At 38.9% G+C, this 21,361-nt stretch overlaps 1 protein-coding gene across 2 annotated transcripts in view; it reads right to left on the bottom strand.

The window, feature by feature from the left end:
- Positions 1–12,300, bottom strand: part of CABCOCO1 (ciliary associated calcium binding coiled-coil 1) — a 50,819-nt gene extending 38,519 nt beyond the window's left edge. Inside the window, exons 1-3 of one of the 2 annotated variants that reach the window (XM_071438625.1) lie at positions 12,235–12,300; positions 5,216–5,364; positions 2,209–2,378 (exon numbers count right to left, since the gene is read on the bottom strand). In XM_071438625.1, the coding sequence (XP_071294726.1) occupies positions 2,209–2,378; positions 5,216–5,364; positions 12,235–12,252 (337 nt within the window). In that variant the 5' untranslated portion in view covers positions 12,253–12,300. Of the gene's footprint in view, positions 1–2,208; positions 2,379–5,215; positions 5,365–12,165 lie in introns of both variants that reach the window. The other variant, XM_071438626.1, reaches the window with a different exon arrangement.
- Between the last annotated feature and the right edge of the window lie 9,061 nt (positions 12,301–21,361).

A 21,361-nucleotide genomic window follows, 5' to 3' on the forward strand; every position in this document is an offset into this window, starting at 1 on the left:
GGGGAAATATCCACCAGTGGCAAAATAGATTTATTTTCCTCATTGTTTTATGTCTCTACTGATACACTCCTTGGGTTTTTTGTACAGAAAATAAATTAAAATACTTAGAAGACTTCTTTTCTTTTATAGTTTTGCCCTTTAGTGGTACAGTAATCAAAGGCTTGAAAATTCTACCTCACTTTTCAGTAAGAGAGGCAGAACAATATAAATAACCATATGGGAAGGGACAAGAAAGAAACACAGAGAACACAAAAGAAACAGAAGCCATAGGGAATGAGGAAAAGCAACAGAACCAGAAATATCACCCTTTGTAGGGAAGTGAAGGCACATAACAGGATCACCCAGGCCCTGAGTCTGTTGCCAACTCATCCAAATTTTCTTTCCTCTGCACACCTGATTTTTAGTCCCAACCACCGGTCTCAGGAAGACTCATGCAGCACTTGTGTGAGGTAAGGAGTACTTTACCCTCAATGGATAGAAGAGAATCAAATCATGTAACTCATTCTGACTCCCCATCAAGCAAGGCCTCTGGTTTTCCTTGCTGCTTTACCTGCCTTAAACGCATTTCACTACCCTCTTTCTCTAAATCCATTCTTCCTGCTCAATGCTACTCTTGCTATTATGCCCAAGTCAGTTTAATTCTCCAGGCTGACTGGGTCCAGTGCAGGGAAAGGAAAAGAAAGAGTCATCAATATAGAAGACATTAGAATTTTGCTTTTAGTTAAAATGTTTGCTAATTACAAGAAAATTAATCTCAGCCCTGGGCTGTGAAGCAAATATAAGAAGTTTTCTGCAAGTATTCAAAAACTACATTTTCTTTCTCTAAAAACCATGTATATCTTAGCCAAATCTTAATGGATTTTCACAGGAGAGCAAAAAGTAAATTCACAACATTTGCTTGCCAAATCTTTATCTTTACTTCAAAGCACCGGGGCATTTACCCTGTTTAAAAAAAAAGAAAAAGACACAAAATAGTTTTTTGGGTTTTTTTGCCCACAGCCCCTGTCTGCAAGCTCACTGAATTGGTTCACTTGCAATTTTATATACAGAAATTCACCAAAAGCAGACAAGGCCTTGGAAAATTTCTTAAGCTTAAAGAGTTAGAAGTTTGGCAAAGCTTAATATAATTAAGACGACATTCCTGAAAAACGTCAGTCAGTTTTAATAAGTGGTTGTGCCACCAGCCTGTTGTGTACACATGCATTACATGGTCTCATAAAGCTGATTTCTGACTTCCATTCTGCTCCATTGTTATAGTAATATAGTTAGCATATGTTAAGATACTTCCTCATTGGCGACAGGAAGGACAACTGGAATTCCAATGATCAAAAAGCACGTACATATTCTGTCAAAATTCCAAGTCAGAAAGGCCCTTGAACTAAATTACAGTGAACAAGTATAACAACTGTTATGAGTTTGATTTTAAAATATTTGCCTTCTCTTTTGAATGAAACTGCTGAGTCCTTTCAGTCTTCCTCTGGGATGGACTTTTCTCAACATAATCACCTTCAAAGTGAATGTTAAACAAGCATTAGAATCTGTAACAAAGAAGGTTTTAGAGGACAGTGCTACCATTTTTTTCTGGCTATTTCATTCCCACTAGACCAAGCTTCATGCTTTGTGGCAAATTTCCTCATAGCCACAGGAGCTACGGTCCTTTCATTGTCATTTTTCATTTTCAGCAGCAATGCCAGTTTACTTCCCTCACCAGTCCTTAGTTAACATAGATTCTGTGCCAGAAGTGCAGCATTTGCCATACAGGAAGCTGAGAGTTGACCTCTGAGGATAAAAAAATGTAATTCACCTGCTGTAATGCTACAGGATGTACTGAATATCTCAAACAGCAGAGAAATGTGCCCAAGGCTACACTGAGTCAGTCACTGAGAAAGCTGGAATTGGAATTTAGGAGCTCCTCACTCTACTGTAATTATTATTTATTTTACCATAGCAAAGAAAAGGTCTCTTCAGGACTTGAGCCATTTGTACAATATATTGTACAAACAAAGAGTAAGGAATATTCAACACAAAAGACTTGAGATCTGCCAGTAAGAATTATTTTTAGGCACAAGGTCTAACATAGCAACATTCAAGAGGAAAGTAAATAATTTCACAATTACATGTAATTAAATATCACTTTATTAAAATGACTGGGAAACATTCTTGCCTTCCACTTCAGATATTTATTTTACAATTCTTAATTATACTTACTGCTGAGGTTCTCCAAGGCGAAATTTAATAGACCCATGAATCCTGAGATCTGGATAAGACTGAAGTTCATTTCCTTAGCCCACCAAAATCCTGCAGTATAATAATCGAATAAAATAGTTTCTTTCAAAGATGTCTTTAGTTGTGTAAGATTCAGAAATTCTGCCATCTTCCTAAAAAAGTTGCAGAGCAAACAATGAAATTAAAAAAATAAATTACAGATTCCAAAGTCTTACCTGGCCTGCATGCAATTATATCCATAACATTTGTTTAGTTGCTATATTATTAATATATGCATATGTGCATAATTTCTTGAATTTAGCTACATCAATTCCTAGATTGCATTTATGATCAGAGGACATATCAAAAAGTAAACAATCACCTGCAGGTTTCACCAAAAACTATTGAAGTGTTAAGATATGACTGACAAAAGAACAAAAATTAGAACTTTACAAAACCAAAGAGAAATACATTGAAAATTCCAGAGGAAAAAAAGTGTTTCATCAGGAATTGGTTTGTGGGATGAAATGACACAATTAGTCTCCACCTTCCACTATCATGCTTTCACTCTGATTTAGATAGTTTTACAGTAGTAATAAGGTCTTGTTTACATTTCAAGATTATTTTTCATGTGGCCTCTGATGAAAAATTACATTTGAAAATTAATGCAAATAATATAATACATAATTACTGAAAGTAGCTAAAATATTTAGAAGCTTAAATTGCACTTCCATAATGGTCAAAACATTTAAAAAGAGCCTTATCCCATTTTACTGGCACACCATGAAAATTTTTCCACTCACTTTAACTTGCAAAATTTATGAAAAAATACACTCCCTTGTAGGAGGCCATACTGTTGCTGACACATTTATGTCTACTCTATCCAAACACAGAATTAGTTACATCTTTTATAATAACTGTGTGCTTTTTTCCACATGAAGAGAGGGGACTGGGGCTAGGACTTGGTTTCAATTCTTCCAGTGTAACTTTGGCCATGTCTTAGGTAGTTAAGTTTTACATTAAAGCAATCCTTGGCTCCTTAACTACAGCTGAGGACACAGGTGCCAGCGATCAGAGTTTCTACTCCTGTGTGAAAAAGCAAGGTCTTCCCAAGCCCTGCTGCCTTCTCATTCCTTCCTAAGAAGGACATTAATCCCAGACCTACTGATTGCAGCCATTAGAGTTTCAGGGCTTTACCTGACACAGTACAGATATGCTGTCAAAAGAGATGAGTTTCTTTCTTTAATTAAAGCCTCAATAGCTAACAGAGTAAAGCATATAATCCAATCAGTTTTGTTTAAAACATGTATTCCTTTGTTCTGCATGACAAATTTGTACGGCTGCACACATGCAAGTCGGTTAAAAACACTTAACTTGTGTCCTGGAATAGAAGTGGAACATGGCCAGCTGAACTTTCCAAGGTTTGAAACAGTCCATATCCTCTCTCTCTGAAGCTTCTGCCAACTCTGTGTGTTCATAATCAGAGCTTCTCAGGGATTTAGATTTTCTCTGATTCTGCTAACAATGCCAGTGCTCATCTTTCCAATATTCTGTAAGGCATGTCACTGACAACAGTATCTGTACATGCTTGTGAAATGATGGGGCAGTTAGATTCCACAGTTACCCTCCCTGCTTTTTCCTTCTTCATAGGGTGCAAGTCTTACCAAGATGGACAGCAGTACAAAACTCCCTAGTCAAAACAGTCAGACCTATTCTGATTTTCTAACCCTAGCTATGGCCTTCAAACTGCTCTTGTAAATAGACACAATGCACTGTGGTAAACAAAATTTTAATGCTGCTGTTAAACTGCTTAGTGTGCATAAAATACCCTGTAACTATGCTCTTTCCTGTCAGATGCAGTATATACTTTACATTCCCCTTGTACAGCATGTATATATAAATACATATGTGATCAGCTGATACTAAAAGAACATATGATCTTTCAGTGCTCTTCTTTTTAATCTTGATGAGAAAGTTGCATAAAGAATTGTGCACATTAAGCACATTTTAGTCTCCATGAGTTGTACACTTCAGTCTCCTCTAAATTTAAAGAGGCCTATTGTGCAAGAGAAAACAGGAAAGGAAAGAATTTTTTCTATTATTATTTGATGGTGGCAAATTTTCTTTCCAGTTTTTTTTAATATCCCAGAAAAACCTTTTCTCCCTAGAATAGTGACACATAGGAAGAACAGAATATGTTTCAGGAGTATTTTAATCTCTATTAAATGGTTACCTATTCAGAGGAACAAAGCTGGATTTTATACACCCCCCACCTTTTCCTTCCCAAACTAGACCAGCAGCCCAGCCCTTTGGCTTTCAATTCCCTAAGAACCTACTAGCAGACACAAATGCTCCTAAATAATTCTTGCACTTCTGAAAAGTCCCATCATTCAAATATAAATCTGGAGTCTCAGGTCAAACTCCTGGCCTCCTAAATTTAGCTGCTATTAAACACTAATAACAAGGGAGTGTTGGTACAGGAAAGACAAAGGCAGCCTGACATCAGAAGTCTTTGGCTGCCTCCTATTTCCCCAGAGCACCATAATGGCGACCTACTAATGCCTTCCTAAGCTTCCCATTCCCTGCTGAACTTTCAAGACCTTTATGATTTTTTGGTAACTCATGTTACAGTACAGAATCTTGAATGTTTTAGCAAAAAGGGTTACCCAGTGAGACTTACCAAAAAAAAGCTCAGTATCACCCTGTTCTTATTTTGTGTTTTGTTTACAGTGTATTTAAAGCTATTGTAAATTCAGAAACCACAACAAGGTGAAATTCAAGTGGAAAAAAAGGAGCCTAAGCAAAATTAAAAGATATAGGAAAACCAGTAAACCAGGCTGGATCTGAGATCAAAAGTGTTTCTGCCATCTTTCATGAATAACATTAAATATCAATGATTTAACTGAACAATTAAAGACTAATGACATAACCATTACAAAAGAAATCTAACAGTCTGCAATTTTTATTTCATTATTATACAGGTTCCAGCATTGCTGTCACTGCTACTTACTTTTCAACTCCTTCCAGATCTTCTTCTGACAAGGCAGTTACTTGGGAAAGAGAAAGAAATGTCCTATTGATAATCTTTGCTCCACCTAAATCACCCTGATCGCGGACTTCATCCTGATCGCGGACTTCATCCTGATCACGGACTTCATCCTGCATACATGTACATAGGAATGTAATTTAAAAAATGTTTATTTTATTATGTCAGTAACTTATCTAAATAACATTTTTATATTGAGGAGGTATGCAAGGGATTAATTCAACAAATGTCAAAAATGCAAGACAGCTGTAATTATACAGCAGTAACACAATACCTTAACACATTCTTACTAAAGAAAAGCTGGGCAGATACATGGAATATAGTATTTTTGTCATAAATTCATATGGGAACACACTGACATATTATGTGCTGCACAAGATTAAATTAACTTGCAAGTAAAAACAACAGAGCTTTAAAGGTGCAAAAGAATCCATGAATCTAAATTTGACCAACATGATACTGTGTTGCACAATAATTAAATTTTAAAATTAACTTTCTCCTAAACATACTATGAGAATACATGAAAATTACTATGTTATTTGCTCTCCACCATGTACTTGATTGCATTTTCAAATTTACTGTCTACACTATCTCCTTCCCCTAGCCAAACAAAAGGCCAAGATGGTTGCTGCAACAGAATAATAAGGATCTGACACTACTGTTTCTAGGAAGGATGGACACATTTTAGGGAAGAACAAACTGAGCATGAACTAACAATGCAATGGTCTTTGAAAAAACAGGAATACTTGATGATATTTTGTGTTGTCATTGACAAAAAAAAAATTCAGTAAGAAATCTATGAAATGCAAAAAACAGTAGAAAAAATCCCCTAAAACTGTTTCACAATAGAATACGTAGATGACAAAGCGAGGTGTGAGATGAAGCAGCCCCTTCAGAGAGGTGCACTGCAGGGGAAAAAGGGACAGTGGGTCATGGGACCATGCTCCAGTTGAAGGGGATCCACAATGAGGCAGCATAAGGAAACATATTTCAGTATGAAAATACTTAAGCATTAGAATAGATAACCCAGAGAGGCAGAGGAATCTCCATCCTCACAGGCTTTCAAGAGCAAACTGGACAAAGCCCTGCTGGGCACTGGGTGCTGGCCCAGCTCTGACCAAGCAGCTGAACCAGTCCCAAAATGCCTCCCAGCTTCCTGCTGGGAGTCTGCCTGGCCTGACCACACAAACCCCTGGCACAATTTGCTTGCAGCAGGTACACTTGTACTTCTGCAGGATCTGGGGTTTAGAGAAGTGCAGCAAGGCAAAGCCTGCAGAATCCTGTTTCCAGCACGGAGAGCAAGGCAGAATTCCTGACACACACCAATTTTTGAACCTGACCAGCACTGCTCTGAGCTGATACCAACTCACTCCAGCGCCGGTCAAGGAGAGGCCCCAACTAAAGCTACACTACTCCCCCTGCTGCTGCCGAGCTACAAGATGTACTGAAATCCTGGGACTAGCTGAAGAGCCGCCACAGACAGGAGGGACAAAACAAGACTGAGAGCAACAAAGAACATTCATTCAGTGGACAGACTATTTTCTCCTCTCTAATTAAGTACTTGAGTTCATTCACATATACTTCAATAAGAAAAATTATTGTTCCCAACTGTAAACAAGTGAATCTCAGATACACTATCTCATAAGAACAGAAATGAAATAAACGAAGGCTTCCTTCACATAGTTAAAAGCATGATGTTAGTTTGCTTTTATTAGCAGTAATTTAAACAGCATTAAAAAATGCTCCTACAGTCAGTAATGCTGCCATAATTGAAGCTGCGGGGAAAAAACGATAGCACTACCTGCTAATATACAATTATTGAAAGACATATTTCAGTAAGAAGAAAAAATATAAATGCTTTCCTACAGTGGTGTTAGAAACCTGTTGAACATGAGATTCTTTAGAAGCTGTGGGGGCTGAATTAAATGATTAACTGATATTAATGTTTTGGAAACTGAATTAATGTTCCTCCCTCGCTTTCTCTTAGGATGTTCAATACATAGAATACTTTAGTATTTACAGTGACCACCACTATATAAATTACATATGACTGGTCAGTCAGTCAACATCTTACTGGACATAACTGTTAGTAAGGCAAAACACTAATATTTTACAAGCTGCAGTTTAAACTGAAGAGATAGGCAGCTGCTGTAACTAACTGAGTGTTGCAGATAAGGCTCCCTAATCTGCACATCAAACCACAACAGTTTACAGGGCAAGGTGAATGCTTCCCAAGATCCATTTCATCACCTTGAGGCTGGAACAACATTCCCAGCAGCAACATTCCCACCATTGTATTACTGGTTTTGGTAATGCTCACGATAAGATGGGGTTTGGGCACCACTGTCCACCATAACAAGCAAAGGTATCAGATAAGAGATAGTGTCACAAATGACAGATGAGGAACTATGGGACAGAAAGCACATGATTTAAATTTTTTTAAAATCAGCAATATTTCTGTAATTTAAGAAAGTATTGAAGGTCCATAAATAATTTAAACAATCCTGTGTTTATAGACAGTTGCTGTTTGGGCTGAACCTACACACACACCTAACTAAAAGCTTACAATTATTTTGATTGATTACTTTTGTCTCTTTAACCACTGCTAAAAGTACCAGGAGATTATTTTTATATGCATTCACTGGTTTCAAAGAATTTACTGTTCATTTTAGTATTAACTGCAGTACTGACTGAGGTAATCCAAGGTGAGTTAATTCTAGTAATGCTGTCTTCATGTGTCAGGAACAAAACTCCTGAAACCCATCCTACCAATGCCCACTCCCAGCAGTAGCCTGCCTGTTTAAATACAGGCTGCTAGTAGAGAATTATTTGTTACAGCTTTATTTTCCTTTGATGGATTTTTAGCTGTTCTGAATGCATAATATGTTTCTGGCTGTTCAATACATTACTGCAAATGCTGTGGGCATCCCTTGTTAAGAGCATCAAATGAAAATACCAAACCAGACATTCTAAAACAAAAAAGTAAGATCTTTCAGAATCTCTCAGTCTCTCTTCACTACCATGAAGCAGGAAATAGCAGCAGCAGCCTGATAAAGTTAAACAGCAAATTGCAAAAATCCTCTGTGCTTACAGGTGGGAAAGAACTCTCAAAGCCTCAAACCTGTACTGAGTCACCCCTGGCTAGGAAAAATGCCCCACTACCTGCAGTTTTGGTGAGGGCCTTTGCAGAGTGGCCAAACCCCAAAACACAGCAATTGAAATGAGCACCAGCATTCCTCAAGAAAAATAAGCTTGCCCTTTGGGATGAGCCTTCTGCAGTGGTTGAAGACAGCATTTGCATTTGTTTGACAATACACCACTATGCTTTGCAAATTCATGGCTTCCAAAAACATACACACAGGGAACAGCAAATCTCACCAAGTGTAGCAAATACTCAAAGCATAAGGAACCCAAGATCCTGCTGTCCTCACCCTACCAGGGAAATCAGACTGGACTCAACTTTCCAGTAGCTCACGAAAAGCGACCTCAGCTGCTCTGCCTGGGCTGACAGCAGAGCAGATGTACCCTGAAGAGTGCTGTAGATCAGTTACAACTTTAATCAAAATGGGAATGAAAAAAACCCAACCAAACTACACCAGCAACACAGGCTGTTATTTGTATTATTATACACATTTTGTTATCAAGCTGTCAAATGCTTCAGTAGCAGCAGAAAATCCTGAAGCTTTCTACACAAATAGTTAAGGCAGAAACAGAAACACATTCACTGTTCCTGTTTGTTTTTAAAAGGCTCCACTTGTCCTCTCCCACAATGGGAAGTTAAGATCAATAGTTGCTATTTTTAATCATAAACATTTCTTTTGTCATCAAACAAATGAGGAAATAAAAATAACAGCACTCATTTCAACTACCTTCAAAAGGGAAATATGCAGATGTGTCAAATGCAAAACGCAAAACCTAAAGGCAAAGAAAGCTTTCAAGGAACACTATAAACATGATGGTGTCCTTTTAATAACAAAATATGTTTCAAAAATGTCACAGTCCATATATCATGATTTATGGTTGACCAAACGTACGATGACTATAAATTATCCTGATGTTTTCACAGCTGCAGACCACTTATGAGAAAATGTGGTTAAAAATAAAGCAGCAGCAAGACTTGATAAGATCAGTATTCAGATTTTCTAACAGACCTTCTGCTGAAAGTCATTACAAGCTGTAACGATTATAAAAATATTCCATTTAAATAAAAAGGAATTGTCTCAAAATGTAAGAAATTATATAAGGAAACAGTACCAGAATAGTGTTTCCTACACCCTATATATGGACCATGCTAAGCTACCTTCAGCCAAAACTAGAGACTACAGAATGTAATTCATAAAAACACACAATTCCACATGGTTTCCAATAAAAATAAATCATAAAGGATAGACAGAAATATCACAAAGGTAAGCTGCTGTGTATCAAACAAACTTCAATACATGAGGAACAGAAAACATGTGGAAAAAAAAGTTCACTGAATTCCTCTAAAGATTCTTTTTGTAAAGCCATGAAGTAAAATCTACAAAAATTTCAATGGTACATTTCAACCAGATGTACAATATATTTCTGACAGCCTGTCATGTCCCATAGAGCACACCCTGTGTCCTTTTACTGTGATCTGACTGCATTACCCCAGTGTTACGCTGCTCCAACTGCCAAAATATTTACAGAGAGCGCTAACGGAGCTCTGTGAAAGAGGCATATATTTTTCATAAAGCATTTAGAATACTTAGCAACACATTTCACTTGGAAGACGGTTTATTTATTTAAGGAAACCTAAATGGTGAGCTTTTGTACTGACAAAGACACAACCATGACACTGGCTGAAGGCGCTTCATCACTCCCACAACAGTCACAGCAACTTCTTGGCCAGCGGAGACAACAAAGCAGTTCAGGCAGAAGAAAATTATCTTATAGTAGCTACAACTACATAGACAGGCTTGAGGGAGAAATTCTGAGTTGATGCAATACCTCACACATTCTTGGGAGGAACGAATTTTACTCTTATACCTCTTGACAAGCAGCATGAAATGAGTTGCCTGTCAGAAACCACACCTCTGTCAACCAAGTCAAAAAAGGAAGCAGGAAAAAAACAGGGAGGAGGCCAAAGACAAGCAAATAAAGCCAATATTAATGCAAACACTGTGGATTGGTAAAATCCTCCAGAGCACTTCAGCTACCTAAAGCAATGAAAGGTGAGAAATATAACTGTGATATTGCTGGAAGGAAAGTGTAAGCTTGCTTCTACTGCCCCAGTGCTCTTTAAAAGGAAACCACAAGCCTTTTCCTCAACAACCAAAAATTAGAAGACTCCTACCACCACAAAAAAAGCCCACTATGGTGGTTTGACCTAGGCTGGATGCCCAGGAGCTGACCACAGCCTCTCTGTCAGCCCCTTCCTCAGCTGAACAGTGGAGAGGACACATAACAAAAGGCATGTGGGAAAAAGTGAGGACAGGGAAAGGTCACTGACCAATTACTATCATGAGCAAAAGGGTCTCGCTTTGGGCAGAAAAATAATTCGTTACCAATGAAATCAGGGTAGAACAATGCAAAATAAAAGCTACATTTCAAAACACTCCTCCTCTCTTCCCAGGCTCAACTTCACTCCCAATTTTCTCTACCACCTCCCCCCAGGAGTACAGGGGGATGGCGTAGAGTGCTGTCAGTCATTTCATCACGTGTTGCATCTGATCCTGCTGCCTCCTCATGGGGAAGACTCCTCACACTCTAACCCTGCTCCAGCATGGGGTGCCCCCCACCAGGGAGTCTTCTATGAACTGCTTCAACATGGGTGTCTCCCCCACCATGACCTCCATGGGCCCCAGGGGCACAGCTGTGTCACCATGGGCTGCAGGGCAATATGCTCTGGCACCTGGAGCACCTCCTGCCTCTCCTTCCCTGCTGGCCTTGGTGTTTACAGGACTCTAACTCTCCTATATTCTCATCCCGCTCTTCCAGCTGCTGCTGTATGGCTTCCTTCCTCCCCCTCCTAAATCTGTTATCCCAGATCTCTGTCTCTGGTGAGGTCACCCTTGACCAGCCATGGGTGGGTCCTGGAGCTGGCTGGCATTGGCTCTAGTGGACATGGCAAAGATTCCAGCAGCTTCTCACAGAAACCACTCCTGTAGCTCCCTACGACAGAAGCCACACAAAGCCAACATACCAAGAAATAACCATATATTTATAAAGGAGGGTCCATAACCGAGTGAAACCTGGCGAGGCAGTGGGAGGTCAGAGATGGAGGAGGCACACACCAGCAGCAGCTCCGGGTGAGGGACAGACCTGGGTGGGCTGTGCTAGCCCAGGCTCCAGAGTCTCTGCTGGAGGAGCTGCCGGGGCAGGCACTGTCTCTCCATTGAACTGACTGGGTGACGACAGTGACATTGGGAACTGACAATGGGAACTGACATTGACGACAGGTGTGTTTTTACATGTACATATGCGTATTTACGGACACACAGACCTTTTTTAACACCACACCCTTTTCTACACAAAATCACAGAATCGTAAGGACTGGCAGGGACCTGTGGAGGTAATACAGTCCATCCCCCAGCCGAGATAGAGTCACCCAGAGCAAGTGACAAAGGAACGCGGCCAGATGGGTTTGCAATGTCTCCAAACGCCTCTCTCCAGAGATGGAGACTCCACAACCTCCTTGGGCAGCCCGTTCCAGGGCTCTGCCACCCACCATATGAAGAACTTCTTCCTCATATTAAGGTGGAAATTTCTCTGTTGTGGTTTATGGCCATTGCTCCTCCTGTCACCGGGCACTACTGAAAAGAGACTGGCGCATCCTCCTACCCTTTGAGACATTTAAATATATTGATAAAACCCCTCTCAATCTCCTCCAGACTAAACGAGCCCAGCTGCCGCAGTGTCTCGTCACAAGCGAGATGCTCCAGACCCCTCACCATCCTTGCGGCCCTTGGTGCAGCTCAGCACGGACAATTTACCACAAACCGCTCCCGTCCCGGCGGTACCTGCACGCCCTCCGCCATGGCCGCCGGCACGGCCGGGCCCGCCCCTCACGGCGCCCTGCCCGCGCTCCCCTCAGAGCCCGGCCCGCCCCTCACGGCCGCGCTGCCGCCGCGGCCCGGCCCAGGGCCTGCCGCTTTTATTTAATAAACGCAGAACAGTAGTGAACTAAAACTACATCGAAACATTTTCTCTGTCAGCTTTGTATTGCACACAACAGCAGTTATTCAGAGTAATAGCATTTACCCGCAATATCAAATAAAATGCAAGCATTTGGTAGGTGAACAGTAAAAAGAACAAAGAGAGAAATAACTTACTTTGCAAAGTTTATGGATGTGCTGAGGGAGCTGGTATGACAAAACAACTTCCTTGTAGTGCCTCACATAAAGCAAAGGCCTCCCGGGATTTTGTGCAGCTGTTTCAGGCTGTGCCACTGCTTTGGAGCAGTTTGCCACCTTCAGAAGGTATTCAGTTTCTTAAAATGTGCAAACCACAAAGTACAGTACCTGTGTCCTAGCTGGGGCACAGGAGACAAGAACATGCCCATTACCCACTAAGATTGTGATGTAAAGTGTGAGATTCAACACGTCTGTAGCTCCTGTTCTGCTCAAACACCCTGACCCTCACTGACACAGGTAGACCAATCGCGCTTCCAAAAGGAGTCAGAAATCTTTGAGGTTCAGAGAGCTGGATCCTGCAGTGTTTTGTAGAATTATTCATAGTATTTTAAAGAAATAGAGCCCACACTGTGAATTTTAAAGAAATAGAGCCCACACTGTGAATTCCTACAATTTGTGCTGTGCTCTGTGGCTGATAGCTGCACAGCTGTGTTACTGCCCCTTTTACAGTGTATATAAATCTAACCAAATAAGAACATTATTCAGAGCTGCAAGCACTGCACGTAGTAAGGTGTTAAAACTGGGGAATTAAGTGGATGCAATGTAAGATTGCATACATTCATTATTATGTTATCTAGTTGGTAACAGGTAGATTCTAGACTTAACCCTGCACTCCTCTGGAACTGAAAATGCCCATTGACTTCCATGAACATTTTCAATGTAAAAGACTTGGGGGCTTAAAGCCTTTAGAAAGGGCTAATTCTGTTTCTCTTGCTCAATATAAAAGGACTGAATTCTCTCTTACACAAAACCTGAACTGAGCAGGTGATTGAAGCTGAGCACTGATTGAAGCTCAAACCACATTTCCAGTTGTGAGCTCCTAAACTTCCTACTTTTCAATTTAGATTTTTAGATAGTTGGTGTCAGAAGGCTTAGAAATAGGGAAAAAAAAGGATTCAAGGGTCGCATCAAACCATGCCATCTAATTTCATGCGGATCCTTCATGTTTACAAAACCACATTCATGTGTACGTGAATATTTAAGGTGGCTTTTCGATTTCCTTCAAATGCAAAACTTCTAAGTACAACACAGAACTACTAAACTTAAAATGCTGACGTAGTCCTTTCCTACTACAGGTAACTATGGTACATTTTCCTATGATTTCTAATCATCAAAGAGACCCCAGGTTAGAGAACAGCAGAGCTTTTTCTCTACCGGTGCAGTTCTGTTAGATGTAAAGGTTTCCTGAAAGTGTCTGTTATTTAATATTTAAAATATATCATGTAAGCAGAACATATTTGAAAGTCTGGCTTTACACCCTACGTGCTCTTCTATTTGTCTGAGAAGCAACCAAAGCTAAGGTTTGGGAGAGGCTCTGCCAAGACTGCTATCACTCAGTGCATGAGAATCATGGAAGGAACACTTCTTTATCATCTCTCTTTGATTAAAGCTCTTTAGCTCATGGTGCCTGGGCCACCTCTAGCCTGCGCAAGATAACCACCACACAGCCCACTAACGCTCAGCCCTGGCAGGGGCTGGGCAAAGAGCTGGTTGTTCCCCCCTTAATTTTCTTCAAGTTGCCTAATTTTCATTTTACTAATTATGCACTGAAGCATCACCAATATAGAAATTCCACACTGCTCTCTGCACAATGAATGGCTCAGCTGTCTTTGTAAAAATACTTTCCTCTTCATCACAATACTCCATCTTATGGGCAGGAGCAGGTTCTCCTGCATCACACAAGTCCATGTCAAAAGGGGAATAAAGGTCACAGCTGCAAGGAAATCTTTGATAGTGCAGTCCACCTGCAATTGGAACACATCCAGCAGCTTCAAGTGCTCCAAAATATTCCAACAACTCTTTCAACGTTTTAGTAACCAAGGTGATTCAGTCTGATTTTGTTACTCATTGCAGAGATCCTGGCATTTCAGGAGTAAATGAAACTTACTAATTTAAGAAAAGGAATGAATTTTCAGAAGTAGCCTTTTACAAAGCGAAGGTTTTGTAACACAAAACAGGCCCAAAGAAACATCCTCCTATTGACAGAGATCCTATAAAAATGTTCAATTGCAAACATGTTTCCAGTCACTTTTAGTTAAGCATCACCAAGCACAGTAATTAGCCATAGGCAAATTCAGGATGAAAAGCAGACAGAAATTCCTAGCCGAGCCTTGCTTGTTATATCAACATCAGATGGACATATAGCTCTCCTGGCTGCCAGCCCTCATGACAACAAATTGCTTATACTCATGCCCTGTGGTACAAGAATTGAGAAAAAACCATAGGCATATGTGGAGGACTTGCACACAGTATTTGGGTTTGACCCTCCCAGTAACAAAGAGGTAATTTGTGAAAGCAACAGGACATTAGTGCTACGTGACTCTTCATAAAGAGCCCTGCATTACTGTACATGAGTGCATTAATGCAGTAATTAATCATCCCCTCCTGGCTCCTTTATAACATTCTTTGCAGATACTCTATCCAGGGAACAGCATTCCCTCTAGGTAATGTTCTTCTGTTTTACATATATAGATACACACCTTCAGAAAAAAATTCTGGGCATGATTATGTACTGGAAAAGAAAAACATAAATCCCAGGTTGTCAAGGAAACTTGTTTTTAAAACAAAAAGATAATTCTGCCATTTCTCAGGCAGTATCCAATTAAAATGAGATACAGGTACAAGAGGATAACTGCTTTGGTGTATCAGCAGCAGGATGGAAAGAGTTCTGAGTTACTTGGGGACAGATGCTGCTTCTTTTTTGCTCACTGTCAACACAATCCAGCTCAGTATCTCTCCCTGCCTGTTTAATTAATAGGTAGGCATAATTTCCATGTGATTTGACAGTGATTTTGAGAGACTTGTAATGTTAATACTCTGCCCAGCAATAACAAAGTCCAAGTTAAATGGAGCAAATCATAACTTTTCAATTATTCAAAACAATATGCAAACGAAGAAATGAAAGTAGTAAAACACGTATTCTATCAACAATTCCATTATCTTCTCACCATAAAGAGAAGTGGCTCAATATAGGATAAAAGCAAATTTTAGATTGATTCTCTTCTTGATCATAGCCAGAAGACTGCTATATCTATTGCCAATAAATTGAATTGAGGTTCATAGAAATCCTAAAAATTAGATAGAAAAGACTTATAAGAACATGTAACCCATCTCCAGGGGACCTGTACTTTTTCTTGCCAACAAGAACTTGAAGCAGAGATAAGAATTGATTTAATCCAGTAGTTTAAGACAGCTCCTTACTGTGTATTAAACTGTAGAAATAATGTAAATGTGTGTATAACATTGCAGTTCACCATCAGTGTGAACGAAGAAAGCTTAGGTTTTTCTCCCCTCTAAACACCTCTTTGTACAAAAACTTAAACTATAAGACCTGATGAATAAGATAAAGAAATAGGGATAATATAGAGCATAGCTGTTTCAAACTACCTCCCCTCAAGGTCACCAATTGATAAAACAAAACCCAAAATCTCTATAGAACTCAGGGACTCCTCTTAGTTATTATTCAAACCAGAACAATCCACTCAGAAGTCCCAAATTCAAGACAAGGGACAAAAAGAAGAGCACTGACCATTGAGTGACTCTAAGTCCCCTAAGTCATATACAGCCTTGAGTACACAGTGACAGTGGACAAATAATTTATCATAAGGTTAGTGTATGTTGAGAGAATTGTTTCATTGACAGAGAGCTGCATTCTTCAGGAGGACATGCTGTGCAGTACAGGATTTGCCAATTAATGTAGTGATGAAAATCACCAGAAAGAATAATTTAACAAGTTTTAATTGCAAATAGAAATAAAACTTGTAAAATACAGGAGTACATATATTCATATTCTATATAAAATGTTATATATTAAACACATACTCAAGTATTGGTACTATATAATACACATGTATATATTCTCTCTTCTGACAGCCACTTCAGCTCAGATTCCCATCTACTCTGTATCTTTTCTAAAGATATAAACTACTGTTAATCTTGGCAAGTTTACAGGAACTGGAGGATATTTTACTCCATGAGAAAGATGAGACTAATGTCCTGGGAAAACTCTCTTGAAATTTCATTTTGACAGACAAAACTTGACTTTTCCATTTGAACTACTGTTTCATTCTGTTGGCAGACCAAAGAAGATAGAAAGACACAACTGCGTGAAGTATTACATCTTAGTAACACAGCAAAGTCTACAGAAAAAATATAAATTCACTGATTCCATTGTCATTGGCCTTTTGCCCCCAAATAGGAACATAATTTCTTTCATAGGTTTCATATTTTACTCCTTTCATGCCTTTGTTGTGAAGCTCTATTGATTTTTTGCCACCTTCTCCATGTGATGTTAACCAGCTTTTAGAATAACATATAACAATTTAGGGCAGCAAGTGAAAAAATACATCCAGCTGAAATTAGAGGGGGATTTTAATAGAGAGCTATAGTTACTCAAGACAAAAGTTGTCTTGATACTAAAGGTGACTATATTTTTGTTTATTTGTGGATTGTTTGTTTGTTGGACTACACAAACAGCTTCCAAGGTGTTTCAATATTTCTTTAGTTATTTAATAAGGACTGGCAAGCCTGAAGTACTGGGACATAATAACATCATATTTAAGTGATGTCTTGGAGTAGGATCCCAACTACAGCAGCAACACCTGAAGAGTCAGTATGGCAAATGAATCTCCATTTTACAGAAAGAGGTCTGTCCAAGAGAGTGAAATGTATCACTCTGCAGTCTGGCCATACATCCTAAGCGTCCCTGCCACCAGATCCAAGCAACAAAGTAGATCACTTGTCTTCTCCTTGTGTACTTGGAATCACAGAGTACAAATCCCAAGAAGTGGATAAGCACATTCAGGAAGAACGTGTCCATGTGGTCTCCTTAAATATGTAAGCATAAAGGTTATTTTGTGATCACTAGGCAATAGGGTTAAAATTCTGATGAAGCTGTTTGTTATTGCCCTTCCCCTTTATTTCCCTGACGCATTTGAGGTTATGGACTTATCTTGGCAAAGTACATTAAAATAAAATGGTATATAACTCAGTAGTCAGTCCTGGGAGCACTTTCCTTCCTGGATTCTGAATTTGAAATATCTGCTGTGCAAGCATATGTTTATAGCGAGCTGCAAGGAGGAGTTAATGTCCATATTCACTCCAAAAAGATTATGTAGTTGCATGTAAAAAATGAATTTGCAGAGCTCTAGAGAGCTTAAGTATATTACTTCTTATAAAAATAAAAGTCATTGAGCAGAGGATCCAAGGCCAGCACATATATTTGTGCTAAGAATATCACTTTAACTGCACATGAGCTCTGCATGTGATGTCATATAGAACATTATGGGTTTCTTCTAGAACAGGAGTCAAATATTTCCATAAGGTATTTACTAATGTAGTTTATTGATTTAGATGAGGCAGAATTAGCCTGTTTAGAGTGGAGATCTGAGCTCCTCAGTATCTTGGAACTCAAAATCCAAAGGACGAGAAAGATGTGGCACAGCTAACATATACTCTGCTGACACTTGTGACTTGGGTTATGGAGAATAGGGGTATTTTGGTACAGGGAGCAGAGTTACCCACACATTTATCCTAGGAAATTTAGAAGGAGAATGAAAAAACTGAGTGCACTGTTTGACAGTGTTCCTTGAACTGGAGCTTATGCTTTTCTCATTTACTTGAAATTTGAAAGAAGATGATAGAAGTTAATGGAGTTTCATTATGGTAAAGCAATGTAAAAGGAATCATCTTCCTTGTTTTAACATCTGTGAACGCCGTCTTCCTCTTCCTCACAAACAAAACATACGAGATTCTGCTCAGTTTTAATGCTGTTTGGCATCTGTGCCTATACTGCCAGGGACATTCAGAACCATTTACATTAACAGCAAATATTTTTACTCTAAAGAAGGCAACATATCCTTATTGATATTCAGCAAGTGGTGCGTTGTTGCAACCAAGATATAATTTACTCACTTGTCTGACTGGATTACATTACTCCATGCATTTTGTAGTTTCATCTGTGAAAAATTGAACTTTAGTTCTACAGCTGTCATTTCCCATAATTCTTTTAAAACAATCTGTGGCAAAAGGATAAAAAATAGCTCCAATAGAAACTGCTTCTGGGGATGGCATTTGAAAGGACATTATTTAGAGTTAATGAATTAGACTAAGAAGTTTGTCATATTCTTTACATGAGCTGTGAGTCAGACTTTGTATACAAGTATTTCTGCCACTTGTGTACTTTGTAAAGGCCACGACTCCCTTTGTTCCCTGGGAACCCTGCAGTGAAAACATTTGTCTTCAGAAGCACACGGCTTTGTTAGGCTGCCTGGGTAATATTTCCAGTTGTTCTCTTCAACCTTTTTGTGTGCTCAGAAGCAGCGATGCACCCGCCCACTGCCGTCCTTGTCAGGGCTCCCCTACCTCAGCACTGTGGCCACCTGAGCAGGGCAGCAGCTCAGCAATCCACAGGCAAAGCCACAGGAGTTCAGCCAGAGCAAGGATGGGAGGACTGAGCCATTACTTATTTATAACATTAGCAATTAAAACTCAACTGCAGCAAAAATGGAAAGTCCCCAAAATGGAGGATCAGAATGCTCTTTCAGCTCTGATTTCTGCCTCTTCACTTCCTCTAATGTAAATTTTCAAACTCCCTTTGATGAAAAGAAGATCAAGCTCCAAAACTAGACTAAGCTTCAAAAGATGATTATAGGCTTTCCTACACAAAACTGACTCAAAGTTTTACTTCCTGGGTTCATCACACACAATGTAATTTTTCTTCTACCTCTTGCTTTTACACTAGCACATGGATCACAGGTTCCTTCTTGGTAACTACCTTTTGCATGTTACCCAAGCCAGACATTACTCTTGATAAATGACTGTTTAAATTTTCACTGCCTCTGCTGCGTTTCAAAATATTAACTGTAACTGGATGTTTTATACACATACCAGAGAAATATTTTTCTCACAGCCACAGTGAAAAGTTTTGTTGAAAATACAGAGAAATTAAATACAATCCAAATAAAGCATTTTTTACATTGAACTCAACCATGTAAATTTTTGGTGACAAATTAAAATTAAAATCAGAGGCTGCAAGTAGGGAATTATAATGGAAACAATTTTTCCAGTGCTACCTACACCTTTTGCTGTTATGCATAAATCCTGTTATCACTCATGTAATAATGATAGAGCACCCATAATTATTTCTGTATTAGACCAAAAAAATTCCCTGTATGATTTCATCTGATGGTAAAACATAAATCATTTTACTAAATAGATACTTTTTGTCTACTTACAGAAAAAAATTGACTCAATCTTCTTTCTCTCCACCCTATATAATTAAAAAAAAAATCAGACACCAATTTTTAGCCAAGCATTCATCAGAGTATGTATTGTTAACAGGTGTTGTGTATTACATTTCCCATGCACACAGTGTTGGAATGTAAAACTGTAATACTGCTCCTAGGAACAAGTAGCGTAATTAAAATTCTTTGTGAGTTTGATTTACTGGGTATTTTCTTCCTTTAAAATAACTACATTGCAAACAAGAGCCAATTTTTTAGATTTGATCTATGGGTTGTGCAGCTTATACTTCAGGTTCAAAATGGTGATTTAGACAATAACACATAACAGCTGAATAGTTATTTATAATGGCACAGCACCTGCGGCAGATTGTCAGCTGAAAGGCAAATCTAAATGCTTTCAAATTCTCTTGTGTATTATTATGGCAGTAGTAGTGGCCACTATAGATACAATAGTTAGGCATGTAATGTAACTTTTGTTTCTGATTGCTTGCCATTTTCTCAGTTTTATTCCTTTGAGACTGAGAATGTTCATAGTTAGTGTCAGTCCATATGCATTTTAAAAAGCTCAGGCACAGTTTAGCTTTCTGTTAATTTTGGGGGCGGGAGGTGTCAATGAACTTAAATATTAAATAGGACATCAAACTCTTTTCTCATCACTTTAAGATTTTGCACATTTCCCAGACCATTACACATGCATAATTAACACAACTTAGGCATTTTTTAAAAATCTTGATTAATGCTGCTAAGAACTCTAGAAAAATTTGATCTGAAATTTTAAAACTGTAAAGACTTTTTCTTACCTCAATATGTGCCAGGATTTTTCTATGAGCCTTTTAGCAGCAGCTCCCATTTAAAAATCTGAACTCATGCACATGCAGTTTCCTTTTACATTTGGTTCCTTCCTGGACTGAACCCAGCATTGATCATTTGTGTGATGATGTGCTAATTCTGCATTGATGTGAAACACATGTTAGGAAGAAATATAACAGCTTGTTGCAGCAGACCCGGGCCCATACAAAACCATCAGTGCACTGATGTAACCTCCACCCACAACAGAAAGTCCATTTAGATGCACAGTCCACCAAGCAACGCTCAGGTTTCCACCAGAAGGAACATCTGGGATGTGAATATACAAGGATCATTCCCAAAAGGCAAGCACTCTAAACCCACTAGAATTTTCCAGACAAGACAGAATTTGAAATCCTCTTCTTTGAAATAATCTATTAAATATCTATAAAATTACCTATATACTTTGTGAGTGTTGGGAGGCATAAGATGGGCCATATGCTTTGGGATCTTTAGTTGGAAGGTGACAGACAGTCCAAGTACAACAGTACAATTCTACCAGAATGACCAAAGTCATATTAGGCAGTAACTATAAAAACATAAGCAGAAATAGCATTTTTCTCCAGATGAAAGAAAAAATAGTTTCCAATGAGCTAATTGCTTTAGAACACAAACAATAGATAGAAAAAGAAAAGAAAGAAATT

This window comes from Agelaius tricolor, unplaced genomic scaffold (assembly GCF_023055355.1).
Source record: "Agelaius tricolor isolate 1412-34295 unplaced genomic scaffold, bAgeTri1.0.p SCAF_13, whole genome shotgun sequence".
In the NCBI taxonomy this organism is placed as follows: Eukaryota; Metazoa; Chordata; class Aves; order Passeriformes; family Icteridae; genus Agelaius; species Agelaius tricolor.